The 20,538-nt window shown below is 49.7% G+C and overlaps 9 protein-coding genes across 9 annotated transcripts; 5 read left to right on the top strand and 4 right to left on the bottom strand.

Annotated features, from left to right (window-relative positions):
* Nucleotides 1-281: 281 nt before the first annotated feature.
* On the bottom strand, nt 282-3,469 carry FSUBG_3451 (non-ribosomal peptide synthetase; the record flags this gene model as incomplete). The annotated part of the gene is made up of 3 exons (XM_036681333.1): nt 282-2,154; nt 2,204-2,690; nt 2,743-3,469. The coding sequence occupies 3 exons, from the start codon at nt 3,467-3,469 to the stop codon at nt 282-284; spliced, it is 3,087 nt and encodes a 1,028-aa protein (XP_036541102.1).
* Nucleotides 3,470-4,427: 958 nt separating this feature from the next.
* Nucleotides 4,428-5,520, top strand: FSUBG_3452 (enoyl hydratase; the record flags this gene model as incomplete). The annotated part of the gene is made up of 6 exons (XM_036681334.1): nt 4,428-4,626; nt 4,757-4,842; nt 4,896-4,925; nt 4,975-5,091; nt 5,150-5,327; nt 5,387-5,520. The coding sequence occupies 6 exons, from the start codon at nt 4,428-4,430 to the stop codon at nt 5,518-5,520; spliced, it is 744 nt and encodes a 247-aa protein (XP_036541103.1).
* A 1,109-nt stretch (nt 5,521-6,629) lies between these two features.
* On the bottom strand, nt 6,630-7,815 carry FSUBG_3453 (3-carboxymuconate cyclase; the record flags this gene model as incomplete). Its single annotated transcript, XM_036681335.1, has 2 exons — nt 6,630-7,543; nt 7,593-7,815. 2 exons carry the CDS (start codon nt 7,813-7,815, stop codon nt 6,630-6,632), a joined length of 1,137 nt encoding a protein of 378 aa, XP_036541104.1.
* A 1,233-nt stretch (nt 7,816-9,048) lies between these two features.
* Nucleotides 9,049-11,022, top strand: FSUBG_3454 (beta transducin; the record flags this gene model as incomplete). The annotated part of the gene is made up of 1 exon (XM_036681336.1): nt 9,049-11,022. One exon carries the CDS (start codon nt 9,049-9,051, stop codon nt 11,020-11,022), a length of 1,974 nt encoding a protein of 657 aa, XP_036541105.1.
* A 313-nt stretch (nt 11,023-11,335) lies between these two features.
* Nucleotides 11,336-13,068, bottom strand: FSUBG_3455 (isotrichodermin C-15 hydroxylase (cytochrome P-450 monooxygenase CYP65A1); the record flags this gene model as incomplete). Its single annotated transcript, XM_036681337.1, has 3 exons — nt 11,336-11,942; nt 11,992-12,785; nt 12,847-13,068. The coding sequence occupies 3 exons, from the start codon at nt 13,066-13,068 to the stop codon at nt 11,336-11,338; spliced, it is 1,623 nt and encodes a 540-aa protein (XP_036541106.1).
* A 763-nt stretch (nt 13,069-13,831) lies between these two features.
* Nucleotides 13,832-15,073, top strand: FSUBG_3456 (uncharacterized protein; the record flags this gene model as incomplete). The annotated part of the gene is made up of 2 exons (XM_036681338.1): nt 13,832-14,220; nt 14,275-15,073. 2 exons carry the CDS (start codon nt 13,832-13,834, stop codon nt 15,071-15,073), a joined length of 1,188 nt encoding a protein of 395 aa, XP_036541107.1.
* Nucleotides 15,074-15,201: 128 nt separating this feature from the next.
* FSUBG_3457 (sterol uptake control 2) lies at nt 15,202-17,059 on the bottom strand (the record flags this gene model as incomplete). The annotated part of the gene is made up of 4 exons (XM_036681339.1): nt 15,202-16,095; nt 16,148-16,282; nt 16,330-16,929; nt 17,000-17,059. 4 exons carry the CDS (start codon nt 17,057-17,059, stop codon nt 15,202-15,204), a joined length of 1,689 nt encoding a protein of 562 aa, XP_036541108.1.
* Nucleotides 17,060-17,692: 633 nt separating this feature from the next.
* Nucleotides 17,693-18,769, top strand: FSUBG_3458 (retinal short-chain dehydrogenase reductase; the record flags this gene model as incomplete). The annotated part of the gene is made up of 1 exon (XM_036681340.1): nt 17,693-18,769. One exon carries the CDS (start codon nt 17,693-17,695, stop codon nt 18,767-18,769), a length of 1,077 nt encoding a protein of 358 aa, XP_036541109.1.
* Nucleotides 18,770-19,184: 415 nt separating this feature from the next.
* On the top strand, nt 19,185-20,333 carry FSUBG_3459 (lipase esterase; the record flags this gene model as incomplete). Its single annotated transcript, XM_036681341.1, has 1 exon — nt 19,185-20,333. One exon carries the CDS (start codon nt 19,185-19,187, stop codon nt 20,331-20,333), a length of 1,149 nt encoding a protein of 382 aa, XP_036541110.1.
* Nucleotides 20,334-20,538: the final 205 nt, after the last annotated feature.

A 20,538-nucleotide genomic window follows, 5' to 3' on the forward strand; every position in this document is an offset into this window, starting at 1 on the left:
GGGAGTTCTTATCGGCCGGTAGCAACCCTCCTTCAGGGAACTCGGTGTGACATGGCTTTTTGCTCTGCAACACGATAATAAATGGCGCTCCACGATACGAATGAGGATCAATAAGCCGATTCTTGACGGCCTCTACGAAATATAGGAATAAGAATTGAGCATCTGATATTGTGGGCCGTTTTGTATCGAATTACTTTCATTATTTACACCTATATAGACAAAAGAATAACTTGATAGAAAACAGAACCTGGGACTGGCCCAAGCACAAAGAACGCTCCAAATCAAGAGTCCAAGATGGGACCATACGCCGGGATACCGCGACTCTCCAGCTGATAAACCACTTTCGCTGTTGTTGATCTGTTGGAAATGATGCACACACATTCAGCGCCGCTTTCCTTGTAGGCTTGATATGCCAACTTGACCATATCTGGTCGACCCTTCTTATCTGTATCCCAGATAATGGCCTCAGAGTCCATGGCAAGAATAGTGTCGAGGATGTCCTGTCCATAAGTCGAGAGAGGGTTCTTGGTAGACCAGACTACGTGGCAAGGCACGCGCCTCTCCATGATGACGGGCATGCAGGGTCCGATACCCGATCCTGTTGCGACGAGAACGACCTTCTTGAACAGCGGAGCGACAGCAAGAACACCAGATGCTGGAGTACCTCGCGTCCAGATGGACGTCGGAGGCTTCTCAATGATCCGCTTGGTCCAGTCACCTGCTTTCGATACAATGATCGAGAAGCCTTTACCGCTGGGTTCAGGAATGGCTGCGAAGGCGTGCCACTCAATCATTGGACGATCAGTGATGCGAACACCTCGTGAGGTGCAAGGGCCAGGTGTGCAGAAGTCGAAGTGAAGGCGCACAGCGTGGTTGGAGAGAGGTTCGGGCCTGACGTTGACGCGACGAAGTCTGGCCCAAGGCAGGGCGATGCTGAGAGTGATGAGTGATAGGAGGTAGATGGTTGGGTTCTTGGCCAATGCATTCTCCAAGGGCTCAGTCGCCGTCGCTGCTGTTGATGTAATGACATGGGCCCAAACAAGAGCGACTGAGAACCAACCGACAAAACGATGCGCCCACTCAAACTGATCGTGCATCTTCATGCGGACACTGGGGTACGCCATGGCAAGGATGAAGCAGAGCAGAAGCAGAATGACGTAAGTCAAGGCGAGAACAACACATTTGATGGGAGGCTGATATGTCTCGATCAGGAAGTCCCGGCTGGTTGAGATGGTGTACATGAACCACCAAGCAGTAGCAGAGACAGCGCATCCAGAGTGGACACCACCGTTGTGATATACACGAGCAAAGTGCCTTCGGATGGACAGAGGGAACGACGTGGGGACTCGGGAACAGACGAAGAATATCGCATTGACGACGTAGTCTTGACGCACCAGAACTGCACAGAGCAGATTCGACGCAACAGCTGTTGCGACCTTGGAAGGAGAAGGGAAGAAGTTGTTGTTGCGACTCTCCCACAGAAGGAAGATGAGGACAGTGAGATTGGATAGGAAGATGAGCCCGAAGAGCTTGCGATATGCTGAGAATGCAGTGTGACGGAGCCACCGCCATCCATGGAAACCATTCTTGCCGGGAAGAGCATACTCTTCAGTCTCAACCTCTTCATAGTCCTCAATAACGCCCTTGGAGTCCTTCTCCAGATCCCTCATGATACCATTCTTCTCGCCCTCAAAGAGAGTTCCATCACTGGAACTACCAATCGACAGTAACCGCTCATGCGACGGCCATACCGTCTCCGGTCTAGGCTTGGCAACCACTTGCTGAACATCACTCTGGCCCTCAGCAATCTTGTACAAGGCTCGCTTGTCAATCTTTCCATTCGGTGTGAGTTCCAGAACGGGAAGATGTTTCCAGATCGTGGGAACAGCGTAGAAGGGCTGGGTCTTTCCAACCGTTTGTTTCAGCTCCGTTTCAGCGATCGGGATGTGGGATGAGTAGAAGCCCCACAGAGCAGTGTCGATCTTGAGGGCGCAGCCTTTTATGACGCCGGGATTTGATTCGATGGAGCGGGATATGCCGTCGAGCTCGACGCGGAAGCCTTGGATCTTGACTTGGTCGTCTTTTCGGCCGAGAGGGAGGAGGCTGCCGTCCTCGAGCCATTGGGCTAGATCGCCGGTGTTGAACATCATGTTGCTACTCGTGTTAGTATCAGTCAGTGGTAGTGTTGATACAGGGAGCTTACCCATCGTTGGTGAACTTGTCCAGCTTGTAGCGAGTGGCTGTTAGTTCAGGAAGATTGATGTAGCCTCGAGAGACACCTGGGCCTCCAGCCCACATAACACCAGGTTGGCCAATTGGAACAGGGTTCTCATTATCGTCGAGGATGTAAACATTCGTGTTAGGGTTGGGCTTGCCAATTGACAGCGGAATCCCTGGCTGGTGAAGATGCGCTGTGTTGAGCATGCTGATCTCGGTTGGTCCGCAGACGTTCCAGAAATTGACATGGGGAGCCCATTTCTCGGCGAGCGCCAAAGGACAAGGCTCGCCACCGACAGCAATTGTATCGACATTGGGAAAGTCTTGGAGGCGTGGCATGTATTTTTGAACGACGGATGGGGTAGCGATGATGGTGTCGCATCGTTGCAGACACTCGGTCCAGGGCTCGAGACCACTACCTCTGATGTGAAGAGTACCGCCGTTCATCATTGTACCCAAGATCTCCCAGGCACCTGTTGACAAGAGGTTAGTTCAGTCAATTGACCTGAATCGGATCTCACTTACACATATCAAAAGCGACATTCAGCTGCTGTGCCACGTTCCTGCCAGGTCTAATGCCCAACTTGGATGGTTCTGCCAAAAGGGTATTGGTGACACCTCGATGTCTCACGTCCACACCCTTGGGTCGGCCTGTCGTACCCGAAGTGTAGATGACATATGCACCATCATCTGGACCGACCTCCACCATAGGGTGTGAAGGGTTGCCTCTGCGCCAGAGATCTGAGTGGCTGTCCAGATCGAGAACATTGACAATGTTCCGTCGATCATCTGGAATGCTGCGAATAACCTTGTCAAAGAACTTGGGAAGACAGAGAACAGCCGGAGCGTCGGAATCGGCAATGTCAAAGCCTAATGTGTCGTCGGTGACAATGCCACCATCCAATGGCACGTACTGCCCACCGGCTTTGAGGACGGCGAGGATGAAGACGACCATCTCAATGCAACGCGAGTACACCAACACGACACGATCGCCGACCCTCAGGCCAAAAGCATGTATCAGCTCGTTCGCCAACATATTTGCCCTTCGGTTGAGCTCTCGGTATGTGATAGTGCTCCCGTCATAGTGTCGAACTGCAATGAGATCAGGGTGCGCCAGCGCAACTGCCTCAAAAGCGTGGTGAGCAACATTATACGGGATAGGACACTCAGGCCCCTTGCTAAATCGGTTGAATAACACTCTATCCGCCAGGGAGAGGCTCTCAAGGGAGCTGAAAGAATAGGAAGAAGACATTATGGGACGTTTTGGGTATAGAACGTCTGACCACCAAGCACGCCGTCAAGGCTGCGTCATGGCGATCTCCTTAAGTATTTGTAACCTGCAAAGAAAAGTGCTTTTGGAAATGACGGAGAATCTTAACAGTACAGGATATTGACTAAATTTCCGCTTCTGGTTTCGGAACAAGAAACGTCTACGACAATCTAGTGTATCCGGCAGCTCGATTCTTGGCAGCATAAAACCCTGGGCGTCTTTAGCATGTGGATTCGGCCGAATAAGGTTGCATTAGTGAGATCTTTTGGCTCAGATGCATAACGCTCCGTTGGGATGTCTACTCTTTACGGAAGCTGATCCGCCGCAGTGACCAAGGCAGATGAAGGCAGGTCCCTGTATATCAGAGGCGTAACGATCAGGGTTTAGTACGAGATTCCCAAAACGAAACGGAGATCGTTCTGTTTTACGTAGTAAATGGCGAGCTTGACAGGGCAATACTACAGCAGAATAGGCTTACCGTTCGGAGTGGGGAAGGGAATCTGCAAGGGACCCTGAAACTCGTCACGTTTTGTGGTCTTCAACGGCTTTCGTCAGTGCTTCTTTTCTGTTGTTTGGGGAAGCTGGCTAGTTGGGATACCTTACAAAGAGAATTGTAATCAGAGTGGGATAACGAAAAGAGTAACAAAACCGTTGAGGCAACGTGTAGATCTTCAGTTAACCTGCCCCAAATACCGAAACGACCGTTCCGGAATCTGTGACGAGACCAAACGCTCCACAAAGTCGAAACTTGAGATTCTATACGAGTTCAGCACTGCGGATCAAGGGACAGATTGTCAATGCGCTTGACGAGACCCTCATGTATGATGACAGACTTAAACAATTGACCTCGCTCATCTTGCGGATGCGAATTGCTTCTTTTCCATCATAACCAAGATTTCACTGATATCCTCGACAGCGACCGTTTCAGAGACACGTCACAATGGAGAAGCTCCAGGATATCAAGCTCTCGACCAACAGCGATACTGGCGTCGCACTCATCCAGTTCAACAGACCAGCCAAACGCAATGCCTTTTCACAGAATACGATAAACGAAATAGTCACCACTCTAGACCATTTAGACTCAGTGGATACGGTGCGCGCTGTAGTTTTGACTGGTGGACCTGAAGGGCACTTCTGCGGTACGTTCAGGTTTCTCCATCGGAAGAATAGAGATGAAGAAGAATTGTTGTGATAATGCGGCTGCTAATTGAGTTTCGGGAGCAGCTGGCATGGATTTAAACGAGTTGGTGGAGCTGTCGACCTCCAAAGCCCATAGAATTGAGTTTCTCAAGGATTTGACGGATGCGCTAGCGAGGTTTTCCAAGCCTCTTATTGCTGCTGTTGTTGGCTTCGCTGTAGGTGATCGATCTACTGATCGCCACTCAGAGTTTGGGCTAATGAGATGCAGTTGGGCGGTGGTTTCGAGATTGCTCTCGCTGTAAGTCGACAATATCAATCCTCATACATAATTCAAGCTAATGGTGTAGTGCGACATCATCTACGCTGCTGAAGATGCCATGTTTGGCCTTCCAGAGGTCAAGATCGGTACCATCCCCGGCGCAGGCGGTACACAGCGCCTGGCTCGTGCCCTAGGAAAGCACAAGGTATGTCACCATCAAACCAGCCCAAAACCTTAGTGGCAATCATTGACTACTGTTCCAGGCAATGGAGTTCGTCTTGACGGGCGAGCCAGCAAGTGGAGCTGAGTTTGAGCGACTGGGCGTTGTAACAAAGGTGTTCCCCAAGCCCGACGTTGTCCAAGCAGCGACAGCGCTGGCTGAGAAGATTGCGCGTCTGTCGGCTCCGGTTATCAAGACGGCCAAGAAAGCTGTTTTGACTGGTGAGTTTGACCAATTAAAGTGCCCGGCCATGTCCGTTGGTAATTAACCCCTGTCGCAGTGGAAAATTCGACCCTGGATGCTGGGATGACGCATGAAAAGGCGCTGTACTATTCGACGTTTGGGCTGGATGATTTCAAGGAGGGGATCCAGTCATTCCTCCAGAAGCGTCAGCCCAGTTTCAAGCATTCTTAGTTAACTTAGCGTACATTCAACAAACATTATTTGTGATAAACTTTCCAATCTTGCCGACAATGGCAATTTACTCCGTACCTTAGATCCAAATCGCCCATGTCAATGACTGATGTAATTGCTATTCTTATCCCAAAAAACTGTTAAATTACTCAGGGGCCCAACGTTAGGGTCTCACAGCTAAGGCCCACTTGTGGATAGCCTCCTTTCCCCTACCTTAGCAAAACCCACTATCAAATGCCGCTAGGTTAGATCCCCCGAAGATGTCGGTTCCGCGATGATTAGGCGACTGAGCTGTCACTCATTGCCACGGAAATACATTACATCCTTGGCTCACGCAATACCGTTGGCATGAGCCGAAAGCTGAAACTTGGTGTTATGAAACAAGGCGTCGTAAAACGTCTTGGGGCGATGTTTGGCTTATCACTGATCAGACAGGAGCATTGGCCTCGTTGGGTCGGAACACAATGAGGTGCAAGTTCCTGTCGGAGTTCGTGCTTGCATGGATCAATGAAAGGATCAAAGATAGCCCTGATCATAGTCTTAGGATCTCACATGCATATACGGTGTGTCGTTCATCATCATAAGCCCATGACCCTTCCATACGGAGCTGGAATACGTTGCCTCAGAGTGACCAGAAAATTATCCCCTAAGATTCACTAAATCTAATGAGATCTATGTCAGTCTTACCCAGGTTCTGTTATTATATAAGATAAATATACTATGAGTCTTCTTGTTTTAGAACCCATACAATGCTTCGCAGCCAAGGTTCCTGAGAGGCAAAGACCTAACCCAAACATATAAAGGTTTTATTCCTGTCAGACAATCAAAGCAGAAATAGTATCGGGGCAAAAGCCAATCTTGTGAAGTGTACATTAAGGATTTCTATCTATATTTTGAGCTGAAATATCTATCAGTTAGAGGCCCAGGGATCCAACTCAATCCGAGTCAGGCCCTTTACTCTTCTAAGAAAATACAGAAGAAGTGAAGTAGATCCAATTTTAGAAAAACCAATAGTAGATTCACTGGTAAAAGGTGAATTATTTTCAGAATTTAGGGCTGCATCCTGCTGTGGTGTCCATGTCTTATCGGGGTCTTCTAAACCTAAGCACTCAGTAAACAGCCATCCCAGTCCAGGAAGCACGGTTTCCGAGTCCGGTCAAGTCGACAACCTTTGGGCCATAAGAATCTCGCTTCAAGTCAAAGATAGCAATCGCCGGAGCGGCCTGTAAAGCATACAGCTTAGAACCACTGATAATAGCATCGAAGTTGCCCTTTCCAGCAGCATACCCGGGGAGAGTGCGCCCGATGGCCATAGTCTCAGTGTTAAGAGCAGTGACGTCGGGAACTGCGGCATCGAGGAGATAGACAGAGCTAGAGCCAGCGGAAGTCGCGGTCCAGCAAGTGGCCATTTGTTTTGGGACTGTAATGTTGGTCTTGGTGGATACAGTGAGACTATGGGCGATGGACACAAATGCTGCACCATAAGCCGGCGTGGAAATAACAGCTGAGGTATCTGAAATAAAACTCATTCCAAAAGCAACTGGCAAGTTCTTGGGCTGTGACTTTATGGCTTCCTCACTCACACGGCCATTCTCGATCTTGTAAGCATAAACGAAGCCATTCTCCATGCCATTGCCCTTGATGGTTACAAAAAGAGCCGTCTCCGAAGGGTTGAAGAGGATGTTGGAAACAGTGTTTGGGGGACCTGTTGGAGGAGATGTCTGGTTGATGACAGGAAGAGGCTTGAGGCTACCTTGGGGCTTCAAACCATCGCAGTCCGAGACCGTGAAGCACTGGACGCCCGGCTTGGTGCCAGTATTGGCGACGCAAGCAAGCTTGTTCTTGCGAGAATAGGCAACTGTGTTGGGAACTGTGCCAACGGTATCGACAGGCTCTCCGAGAAGAACCGGGTGAGCTGGGTTCTCCTTGGGGATATGGAAGGCGGCCAAAGTATTGGATCCAGCGTTGACGGTGAACAAGCGGTTTCCGCTCACAACGATGGAGCCTTGGGAGAAAAGGGGATCTGGTCGAATTGTTAGCAACTTTCTCGCTGCGGACATAGTCTCACTTACCCATCGTCACAGTGCCGTTCACATTGTTGCTAATAAGGCCCTTTCCGCCGGTAGAGGTTCTCTGTGGCTGACCCAGGGAGCCATCCTTGGCAATACTGAGTGAGACAACAGAAGCTCCCTGGGGGTCGCTGTCAAGGAAGTACAATGCATGACCGGACTTGTGAGGCTTGGGATATGCCTTGGTGAGCGAGGCTGTAACAAGAAGCGCTTTGACGAACTTCATTATGAATTTTAACGTTCAAAGGAGAGTAAAGAATGAAGACTGAGGGCAGTTGTGAATAACTTGGTTCTTGGGATATGTTCATTGAGACTGTCAACTGCGTATCTATATATGTTTCCACTTGGCATCTCAGATCCGAAATATCCACCGTACCTTCATCCGTAAATTAGTTGGACTAAACATGCCTATGTGCCGAACGGACCAGACGGAGGAGGGTTAAGTATAGCGAGAGCCAATAGAACAAGGAAACCACGATATTAACTGGAAATACAGCGTCATGGTTGAAGCAATGATCCATCTCGAATAAGCTCAGCTACGGAACTCAACTCAAAGGCCATACCCAATCGAGGCTATTTGTTGAGTCAACATTAAGTGCTGACAGTCGAAGGATTCGTCAGCTGCGCTAGAGATTGAAGAGGGGCGAAATAGCAGGAGAAGCTCAGCGAGCATCTTCCTAAAGAAGATACCGGCATTTAATCAATTTAACGCAACCGGGCCGTGGAGCTGCCAGTAACGCTCCTGTCCCTTTAAATAGGTTGAACGCGTTCTCGTCAAAGTGTGAGCGAGCTGTCAGTATGCGTTATGCCTTTTATGGAAATGTTGATTAGTTGTCAGCTTTTCCGAAGCAGGGAGCTAATTTAATGTCACCCGCACGTGGAGTCCATAGAGGTCATTCGCCTAGACATGAGGAATGTGCTAATAATTAGCGAAGGATGGCAGTCAGAGGTAAGTGTTACTCATTCTGGCGTCAAGTTGTTTGATAATCCTTTTAGTTGATAACGGACTTTATCTATAGTGCTAATCACGCCGACGATAACTTGTGAGCATCACGGATAGCTGCAGGGTAGGCAGCTTCGAAGCCTGGAGCAACGGCCAAGGCTAGGGGAGACGATAAAACTTAAGGCCTAAAGCCTAAAGGATGAAAATAATTAGGCAAGTTATGACAACCTTAGGGTGCTTTTTGATGAGTTTATTTTGGCATCCCTGGACAAAACATCCAGCCCCGATAGCGCGATACACTGTCTAAATCCTTAGTTCAGTGCTGGAGTTGGCGTCAGTAAGCAGAAACATGATTCTCTATCCCCTCCTAACATGCTCAACCACATGATCAGAGCTGCCAATTACAGCCTGATCTGCCCTCTATTCAAGTTACATATAAGAAATGTCCCAAAGACACTCGCTAGAAGCTCCCACGACTTTTGGAGCCGGCGGAGCGCATTGAGATAATTGTCAACCATGCGACTTATCAATGTAGAAACTCTCGAGCTAGAATCCTTCACCGGCGAACATGGAGGCTCGATACCAACATATGCGATCCTGTCGCACGTCTGGACGTCCGAGGAAGTGTCGCTGCAGCAAATGAGCGGACTGAGCCCTCTTCCAGAAGAATCGAAAGGCTACAGAAAAATCGTGGACTTTTGCGTAAAGGCGAAAGCCGAGGGATTTGAGTACGGCTGGATCGACACCTGTTGCATAGACAAGACGTCTAGCGCAGAGCTATCAGAGGCAATTAACTCGATGTTCCAGTGGTATCGAAAGTCTGCAGCGTGCTATGTCTATATGGATGATGTCAGCTCCGCCGAGAACCCAAGAATACCGGACTCCAGGTTCCGCAAAAGTCGATGGTTCACACGCGGATGGACTCTTCAGGAGCTCCTTGCGCCGCACGAGGTGATCTTCCTCGCCGATAACTGGCGTGAGATTGGTACAAAAGCTAGTCTAAGCGCCACTATCTCAGATATCACCAAGATTGATGTAGCCACGTTGGTAAAGCAAACCTGGTCACATGTTAGTGTCGCTGGGATCATGTCCTGGGCATCAATGCGGCAAACCACAAGACTAGAGGATCAAGCCTACTCTCTCATGGGTCTATTCGATGTCAACATGCCCTTAATCTACGGAGAAGGCCCCAAAGCTTTCTACCGGCTCCAGGTCGAAATCATGAAGGCAACAAATGATGACTCTATCTTCGCTTGGTCTACAGAACCCCTCGAAGATTGTGGGTACTCCCCCAATGAGGGAGCATCAACGAGAGGCTTCCGATTCCTCGGGTTACTAGCTCCTTCGCCGGCTTGTTTTAGAGACTCTCATGACATAAGGGCACCTCGAGATATTTCCCGGAGTCACGTGCCGCAATACGACTTGGTCAAGCAGGATATCAGTCTTTCGGCAGTGCTAGTTCGGCTTTGCTCTCTACCCGCTGACCCCAAGCAACTTGGAAACATCGATCGGGTGGATGTCGTGGGCACACTACGGTTCTACAACAATAACGTGAGGGCAGTGGATCACGGTCTCGTGATCACGCCAGCGAGACGAGACGCAAAGGGGATTAAGACAATGTGCTTGGTTGCGGTTCTGCGCTGTTGGAACAAAGATGGCTATATCGGTATTCCTATCAAACGTTTGGCATCTGGCGCTTATCAGAGGGTCGAAAATGGGACCCGATGTCGTTGGTTCAAAGTCCGCTTGATGCCTTTACGACTGACACTGAAGAGCGAAGAAGAAAAGGCCCCAGATGAATCGGACTACACTCTCAGACAATTTGATTCTGAGAGTAGAGAGAAGGGACCACCCGCTGATCCTCCGGAAACCATTCTCGTAAGGGCCTATGTACCATTAGACTTACCATCGACCGGCACATACGCTTCTGCTCAAGCCAGCAACCACCGTGCACCACTTCAGTTCCGCTCACTGCCTATCAACAATGGCTATTATAAGCTACACGTTGACACTGAAGATAACTCTATACCACCTGTGTCCGACTTGAAGCCTCATCCTCGTGTTCTCGAGAGTATCAATGGACGTATCAATACCCTACCAGAAACCAGCACCATGTTTTGCCCAATTGCAGCACATAGCGGTCTTCCAACTTTCATGATACACACAAGAATGATAGAAAGGCCTTATGGCATCCAAGTTGGGTGCGTGATTGGAAGTGACCAGGCCCGAGGTAAGACAACGGATACGGAAGTCGTCGACATTAACATGAAGAGTATCTCCACCACGATATCTCTCACAGCGAACCTGTCCCTCGTGTTCAGAGTGAGACGCAGTGTCCCCCAGGACACGACTTGTTACTTGAATGTGAGCGTTGAGGAGCAATTGCCGTGGGCGGAAGATGTAGAACATTGGCCTGCTACGCTTGGGGACAAGAGCCTGTCAAGCTCAGAGATGTCACTCAATCGTACCTTCACAGACAATTCAATATGAAGAGCTGCCAATGACCATAGCTGCCGGCAGTGGGTTCCTAACAACAATGTGCTGGAAGGTGTACGAGTGCGAGAGATACGCAACTCGAGGGGAGCGCATCGGGGAGCAAGAAAGAGAAGAGAGTTTAGAAGCGAATGTCAAACAAGCATGGTAAAGAATTCCCTAAGCTCAGGCTAAGTAACCTAAATGTCTTCATCGCTTAAGGTGAATATCCTGAGGTTTCTTGCATCCTTTAGAAGCAGCAGTAACTAGAAAAGATAGAATTATAATACATGACATCGTTAATCTCGTGAATGACTTCGCTAATGGAATATCATAGAGCCTTCAAATCTAAATACATGCCATTCTCTGGCTTGATCGTAATCACTCCTCTTGGCATCACAAGCTTATCATCCATCGACAACGTCCACTCAAACGACCTCACCATAGTAGCCAGCAAGCACCGCAACTCTGCCTTGGCGAACCCTTGTCCAATACAACTTCTCGGTCCATGCAAGAAGGTGAGGAAGTTGTAGTTGCTGCTAGCTCCTCCGTTCTGATTTGGCTTTCCATCATCTGTGATCCATCGCTCAGGCTTGAACTCTGTCGCGTCAGGGCCCCAGATGGCTTCTGATCGGTTGATGTACCAGATTGACACCATGATATCTGTGCCTTCGGGGATAAACTGATCACCGATGCGAGTGTCGCGGATGGCTTGGCGCATCGTCAGTGGAACTGTTGGGTAGAGTCGGAGTGTCTCGTGCATGACGCCATTGAGGTAGGGAAGCTGCTCGAGGATACCAGCGAGATCGACTGTCGGGTTGGTGGCTAGATCCTCTGGTACGCCGTTTCTGACCTCCTCTCTGAGCTTGGCCTGGTATTCTGGGTGCTTGGTGAGTAAGTAACACGCCCAGGTTATCGCAGATGAGGTAGTCTCATGCCTATACAAGATCAGTCATATTCTTATTATGGTGATTTCGGATCACTTACCCTGCTGCAAGGAAGGTCAAAAGCTGGTCCTTCAAAGCCTCGTCCGAAAAGTTACCCGACTTGATGAGAAGCGACAAGACATCGAAGTGATCATCCCCCTTTTCCAGAATGGCTGTCTTCTTCTCCTGGATCATGGGGTAGCAAAGCTCGTTCAACGTTCCGGTCAGATAGTTAAAGACATCGTTCATCTTCCAAGGCAGAAGACGAACGAATGGCAGACCAACGGCCAGTGCCAAGCCAGAAAAGATGAGCTTCTCACGACTCGGCTCGAGCAAGCCCTCATAAATGTCCGCAAGAGGATCTTTCTTCTTCTCGACGGCATCGAATCTGCGACCCAGACCGGCAATACCAATGATGTCGAGTGTGACTTTGCTTGCCCAACTGTTGAGCTCAACGACTGATGACCTCGATGTGGTCATATCCTGTTGTATTGCCCGAGCCAGCGACTGGCTCTTCTCCCACATCATGGGGTACAGCTCCTTGATGTGTCGGAAGTGGAAGACTGGCGTTGAGTTCTTACGTAGGAACTTGTGAGGCTCGCCTTCAACGATAATGAGACCATCGCCGAGAATATGTCGTAGGAAAGAGCTAATTCTCTTCGGCTTAGTGAAGTCGTAGCAGTTGTGAACGAGGAGGTCAGCCAGAAGTTGAGGGTTTGTCACAAGGATGTGAGTTCTGAATGAGTTTAGAGTAAGTAGGTCTTCACCGGGATATCGATTCGCAATATCGACGAATAGGTCGCCGGATGGTCTGTCCTTGACAGCGATAGATCGATGAGCGGCGCTTAGATATTCCTGTGGGCGCATTCATATGAGTACGAGCTCAAGAACAGACGAAACAGAACGATGAACGTACTCTTGGACCAGGAATGTGTCGCAGGGGGCTGAAGAAGATTGGGTATAGAAACCCCCAGAAAACGATTCCAAACGCATAATTGACGAGCAAGATAGTGAATACCGCAGCCAAATGGCTCTTCGAATCGTAATAATCTGGAAATACTTTGATTGCGACGAAAGACTCGATGACAGCGGCTAATGTTAGGCTAGGAAAGCCCAATAGCTTAGAGACGACAGCCATGTTGAAGAAGCTGCAGAACTTTGTGAAATTCAGAACCTAGCCTCTGCCGGACTCATTAAAGGATAAGTAGACCTTAGCAATAGTAAGCGAATGAGATAAACGTAGCATATAAAACTAAGAATTAAAGGTTGGGTAAGAATTTCATATGAAATTCTCCGAAGCTCAATGAATTCCATGGCATGATTATCTTGATTCAAGCCATCTAGGCCATCAACTGAAGGAGCTCATGTGCCTCTGGTGACTAGCGCAAATGCCACTCTACAATAGGAATCCACCGTCGATGATCAATGTCGCAAAAGCAACCTGATTGGGTTTAGCATGCGAGCCACCGGCAAGGTCTAACTGGATCAAGCAAGCATCTCGCTTACAACTTCTAAGAAGCATCAAGCCTGAAGTCTGAAGAGACGGGTTCGTAATTAGCAGCACGTGGAGATGGGCTCCGCGGATGCTCCTAAATGATGTTATTGTCGATCAGATTCCCTTCACATGTGCGAGGAGTTTTGTTTTCCCTTCAACACCATCGTCGAAAACTTGAGGAGATTTCGCAATCTAGGCCGAAACTAGATGAGGATCTCCCAACATTTTACAGCTGAAGCATGAACGGGACTTCTTTCCGGTTCAGAGATGAGAGGGAAGACGAAGCTTGAAAAGACCAACATGTTTGAGGTTTGAGGCGCCTCAGTTTTGTTGACTTCTTGTTGAGTTGAGCAGATTTATCAGACTCTGCAACATCGCCATCAGATCTTCACAAGCAAACCTTCCAATGGCCCCAAAGTCTATCGTTTGCCTCATTCTAGGCTGTGCCCTCTTAGGAGGCTATGCTAGCATGGGGACTTCATACCGTCACGGCTTCTTTGACGCTGTTCGGGACTGCATCACCAACGCAAAGTCGCTCGACGGAAGCTCACTATGTCCTTTGGACATGTCAGACTCGATCTCTCGGAAACTCACGGGCTACCAAGCAGTCGACGAGCCGGTGATGCTGCTCCTGGAGTTCTTCGCTCAAGGGCTCAAGAAGCATCCTGACAGTAAGGGCGTGGACCTTGAGGCCCTTCTGGCTTTTGTGTACTTGGCAGCGCAGTTCTGTGGTGCTTGGTATCTTATAGCCCTTGAAGGGCTGAGATTTGGCAACCGTGGAACAATTTTGAGTTGGTAAGAGAGAGATCTGATATCTGAATGCTAGCCTCATGCTGACATGGAATGCAGGACCGGAACATTCGGTATCGTCTTTCAATCCGTCACAATAACAATCATTGCTCCCATATATCTCACTCTTCAACTCCTTCTCTCACCAACGATCCCCCAACAAGCATATCTATTGGCCGACCCGTGCGACCTGAGCCTCCTCCCGATATCGACAATTATATCTTACATTGTGCCAACTATTGGTCTGTGCTTGCCGCTGATCTTCGATGTCTCGAGGGAGGCCAAGTTTATCGCCGTGGCTCTTTGGCAACCCTTTCCGTTGTACCAGACTGCCATACAGCGAGTATCCCGCTTGGTCTGTTGGTCTCGCCGGGGCAAGGCCAACAACACTGCTCATATCGACCCGAGAGCCTGTAGGAAGGCTATGAATCGTGCATACCGCTTCATTACAACCCTGACGGTCGCAGTACACTTGGGTATATTCGGGACAATTCTCACTTCTTCCATGGACCTTACAGACAATATTTCCGGACATCACATCCTCGCGCTCACATCGTTAACGAACCCTCCGACTCTGGCTTTACTTGACCCGCCTGTTTCTGCACTCCAATCCAGGGAGATTGTAGTCTCGTTCTTGCGATGGGATGTATACTGTACCTGTCTAGCGATGGTCATCTGGACCAGCTATCAACTCTACTCGGCACAAAGAGCCCCGAGTCGAGTGGTCATATGCTTCAATACGATTTGGTGGACGATTCTGGGTGGACCAATCTACCCAGCGTTACGGCATCTTTGGGAAAGAGATGCGATGGTGCTGGACCGCATGGAGCTTTTCAGCTCATCACTGAAGATTGAGTAAGCCCGGCATAAGTCACGGGGAGATCATGTCATTTGGGACAATACGGTAAGGGTTTCCAATTTGAGAACGAAAAGACAACTATCCATATAGGTATTAATACAAGCCTAAATCGTGTGCAAATGCTGGTATCAAGATGAAAGCAAGCTCAAGGTGCCAGGCGAAACCAAATTTTCTTCGGTGCAGTCCATTGGCCCGGGTGACATTAACATGGGAGACGGTGAAAGAGCCGCAAAGGGCTGTACCCCGTAGTGATCACTAGGGTTAAATCCGACAGCTGACCTGATCCCCATAGCGGAGTTCAACCTAGCAAGGATACGAGCTGCCCTTTCAGTCTGTTCGGGCGTAGTGTAAACACAGTGTGTGACAAGTCTAATCGAGTGAACAATGATAATGGCCGCTGCACCGTCGTGAAGCATGGTCGCTGGCATGCCGCTCGGGTCGATATCGCCCAGGGCGTATGGCACAGCGGCGAGCATGTCATCGACGGTCTTGCGGACATCGGATTCAAGGAAGGGAACGGTTTCTGCCCATGAATTGTAACTATACCCATCATCATCCTCCGTTGGTACCAATGTAGTTTGGTAGAGAAGCATGGTCTGAAGCAGAATGAGACGAGCTGATCGGACGAGAATGATGATGCAGGCTGTCTCAGCGTCGTAGTGCATCCTACCAGCGCTCATCTCACCAAGGGTCGTTGGAACGCCGCGACCCTCGAAGGTCAATTGCCAGTACTCTGCTGCTTCAATGTCCCAGGAGCCAAAGGCGTCAAGCATGTCGAAGCATTCCTGGATCAGGATTCTCTCGTCTTCTGTCGCGGTACTGCTCTGCGATGCTGTCGAGGGGCTGGCGCCTTGTTGCTGATATGAATCTGGTTGCATAATTCGGCACAGACGATGTCGCAGCGACAGGGTCCGTCCCATCATGGACAGTGCTCGAAGAAGAGGGTCGAAGATGCCGACAACGGTGGCGATGGCGCCGGGGTCGGTGTATGCATCATCTCCGTGTAAGAATGAATAGATTTGCTATCATTTGAGTCAGTGTCATGGCATGTGATTGTCTTGTCGCGTGACTTACCAGTCGCAGCAGAGCAAGCAAGAAGAGTTCGGCTCCTCTTCGTGTACCAATCTGACTTGGCCCTCGTTTCTCCAACAGGTAGAACAGTCCTGAAGCATGTTCATTCGGATCACCTAATCCTTCACCACTAAAGTCCTATCATCGAGTCAGAAGTGAAGTAATTGATGTCGCGTGGGACTTACCTTGTACGTGCACAGAAGCAGAATGGTAGCGATGACTTTGTCGTCCATTGCCTGGTCATCAGACTGGATGCTCTGCTGCAGGCCCTTGATAACACGTCCATAATTTCTCAAAGACCGTGTCCGAAGTTCCTCGTTGCCCAAATGATTGTACGCAGCCAATTGGGCAACGCTCAATGTCGCTGTCTCGACGAGCCCATCCTTGTAGTGATCGAACAAACTCGGTAGGAAGGTGAAGTGTCCGGGAAATCCATCGTCGTCATCGGGCGACACAAAGCGACGCACGAAATAGCATAGCGACATGTCATCGTATGATTGTGTCGGGTGTCGAACCATGGCTACAGATCTCCGTCGGACGGGCGCCTCCAACGGCCGTGTTTTGGGCTTCGGGGGCTCCTCTTCGGGCGGTTTCTCATCTTGCGGGGGACTCGCTGTGCTGGCACTGGCTATACTTGGGGCTTTTGACGCGCGCGAGGTGTTGGAAGAAGTACTCTGCGATCTTCCCTTTGGCGCAGAGTGTCTAAAATGAAACTCGTCGGTATATCCAAGACATGGCTTTCCGTAGTTGTAGCATCGTCGACACGTCGGCTTTCCCTCGTCGCACTGCGCAGAGATAACAGATTAGAACAGAACAGAACAGATATCGCTCAATCAGAGCGAAAGCATTACTCACCTTGACCTTTCGTTGGCGACACCGCAGACAACCTGAGCTAAAGCGACCTGGGAATACCATCTTTCGCTAAGATAGGAAGTAGATCCTGATAGCTAGACAACGCAAACGTGGGTGAGCTGATTGTACGTATGGGACGGAGAGTCTGGGGAAGGGCAACAAATTGCGATTACGAAATTACGGAGCCCGCGGGAAGAATGGAGACAAGAAGATAGCCAACGCAGACTCAGGGCGGGCAGCGTGTTTCTTCTCATGGCACGGACGTATTAGTGTCTCGGTTCAGAGAGGTAGACCCCGCAAGAGGCCTGGACTAACGACCTGGAAACAGGGTTTAGCGTTTTGTTGTGATTGATGACAGGGGGACGCGGCCAAGGTCGAGTCAAGTGCCGTTGAGAGAGTGGATTCACTGGAGAGAAGAGAAAAGATCGTCGTTGTGGCTTGTTCTGGTTAAGCTTGCGATTGCAAGAGTTGTCGTTGGTCGAGCAAATCTAGCCTCGGCTTCAACAACATCGTGATCGGCTTCATTCTTTGCCAACTCGTGACAGTTGACGATGGAGCTAGAGAAAGGCGTTGGAGCTTAATTAGTTTGTATAAGATGTATTTAGTGGCAGCTTGCTTGCATGTGCAATCGAGTAATTCGGCTCAGACTCACACACCAGACTCAATCACCATTCTTCCCTGTGCAAGCAAATCATCATGTCTTCCATGCTCTACTCTCCCGTCATTGCGTATGTCTCCAATGCGAGCAACTTCCTTCTATCGCCACTTCTTTCTGGTTCATTGCTCGCCGCTGCGACTTTTGCACCCGACGCCGTGAGCAATGCCCTCGCCTCAATCGCCGCCAAGCTCCCAGAGCATGCTTCACATACCCTGGAGCTCACGATCGCCAAGAAGGTTCTATACGTATGGCTCAGCTTGGGCATCGTTCGAACCATCAACCGGTTCCTCAATACCATGGCTCATAATTCATGGCGAATGACGGCTGCTTCTGGTTGGGACTGGAAGAATGAGATCGCTGTTGTCACTGGTGGCTCCAGCGGTATTGGTCTGAGCATTGTCGAGAAGCTGTCTGCCATGGGAATCCGTGTCGCCGTCTTTGATGTTCAAGATCTGCCAAAGCAACTTCAAACAAACTCGCGCGTTCACTTCTATCGATGCGATGTTACCACAACCGAGTCTGTCGCTGAAGCTGCCGACGCAGTGCGCAAAGAACTCGGTCATCCATCAATCCTCATCAACAACGCTGGCATCACTTCCCCCATGCCCATTCTCAAGATGCCAGAGTCGTTCCTTCGCAAGATCATGGGCGTCAACCTCATGGCTCTGTGGTACACCACTCAACAATTCCTCCCACGCATGATCCAGTTGAACAAGGGCCATGTCATCACCGTCGCCAGTATCGCATCCTTTGTCGCCCTCGCCACAGGAGCCGATTACTCTGCTACAAAGGCTGGTGCACTAGCTTTCCACGAGTCGCTAGCCAGTGAGATCAAGCATTTCTACAAGGCTCCCAATGTCTTGACAACCGTGGTCCATCCCAACTTTGTCCGAACACCTCTTGTTGAGGGCTTCGTGGATCGCCTGGAGCGAGGCGGTGTTCGTCTCTTGACTGCTGATGATATCGCCAAGGAGGTTGTCGCTCAGATTAAGAGCCGACGAGGAGGTCAACTAATTATTCCCAAGTCCGTGGATGTTATTTCTGGCATTAGAGGATGGCCAACTTGGCTGCAGGAGGTTGTTCGCGATGCCGTTGGCAAGACCGCTGGCAATTAAGACCAAAACAAATGGACGGCGACTGGATCTTGAAAGCTGGTAGATAGATTTACATAATCTGTCATTCTAGGATAATCTGAGAGCTTTTCTGTACTTTTATAGCCTTGCTTACAATTAAATGCGACCGTCATACTCCGTGCTGAAGATTCCTCATTCAGGCGCCATGACAGCATTTTGAACAGTGAAACGCCGTCGCATGACACCACGAATACTAATCGCATGTAATAAAAAATGAAAATTATCAGTAAACTATTAACTGAAACTCTCTTTTTGACTGGGAATATGCTGTGAGTTCGGTGACCGAGGCAGGTGAATTACTTAAAGACCCCGGGCCCCGCGGCGTCGCTCTACCGCTTTTCCTCCACGTTAATAATCACCAACAGCCTCAGCAACTTACACACACGACTCACCCATCATGGCAGTATTAAGCACACTTAAAACAGTATTTGGCTATACCTACGCCTTTATCATCACACCATGGCTTCTTTCGCGCTTTTTGTTCGACGTTTCCCTCTGTCTCGTCCCCTGGTTTCGACCCAACAGAAAATGGACGCTGAACCAAGCTGTTCGTGTCCGCGTTGTCCGGCTCTTGCTGCTCTACTGGTCTCTCACCAAATCAGGCGACAAAATGAGGTTTGACCAGGGCAAAGAGAAGAACCGATTCGAAGTGGTCGCTCCCCGATCACCAAAATTATACAGAGGAATTTGCTCGGATTACACGGTTCAGCCTGCACAGTTGGGCATGACATGGACGCCCGCGCGCCCACCGCCGGCTGGCATCGTTCACCCTGGGATGGTGGTCGTCCTGCACTTTCATGGCGGAGGTTTTGTAATTGGCAATGGTCGTGATGAAGATACGGGTTTCACGGCCAAGACTCTCATTAAGCATATGGGTGCTACGCATGTCTGCTCTCCCAACTACCGACTGTCCAGCAGCAAGAATGGGCAGTTTCCCGCTCCTCTGCAGGATGCACTTACAGCATATCTTCATCTCATCAAGACAAGAGGCATTCCTGCCGACCAGATCATCTTCTCTGGCGATTCAGCTGGCGCAAATTTAGCTCTCGCCTTGGTACGCTACATCCACGAGTACGGCCAAATTGACGAGGTCCCATTTCCCCGCGCAATGGCTCTTTGGTCACCTTGGACTGATGTCGCTGGCGCTTTGGAACAAGATGCATCGCAATCACCCAACTACAAGACGGACTATCTCAACATGCACTTTGCGCGCTGGGGCGCAACGACAGTCTCTGGCTTTGGCGCAATTGACCCAGCCAGTCCATACCTGTCCCCTCTACGCCATCCCTTCCAGATTGAAAAGCCTTTCCCAGTCTACGTCAACGCCGGTGGCGGCGAAGTTCTATGCGACGACATCACCAACTTTGTCGCACGCTACAAAAAGAATGGTTGGCCAATGTACCTGGACATCTCGGAAGGTTGCCCTCATGATATTATCCTGCTCGGCGACAGGATTGACTTTACAGCCGAGGCAGAAAAGGCAGCTGAGCATGCGAGGCGTTTCTTGAACCATCGTGCGGGGTTGAATCTAAGAAGCTATGCATAATCTCTTTTTTCGTGATGGAGGGCGCGGGTCAGACAGAGGCAGAAGGATATCGAAGTTTCTTTGTACAAGATCTCCATAGCTCAACAAATTTCACATGTAAGTTTCTAATTAACCTCGAAACAATTTCGTCATTTGTTTCAGTGATCGACCCCTCTTCGGAGCCAAGATGATCAGCTCTGCAGATTTGACAAGTCTTGTCTCGTCC

Source organism: Fusarium subglutinans (assembly GCF_013396075.1).
Source record: "Fusarium subglutinans strain NRRL 66333 chromosome Unknown NRRL66333_c0000029, whole genome shotgun sequence".
In the NCBI taxonomy this organism is placed as follows: domain Eukaryota; kingdom Fungi; phylum Ascomycota; class Sordariomycetes; order Hypocreales; family Nectriaceae; genus Fusarium; species Fusarium subglutinans.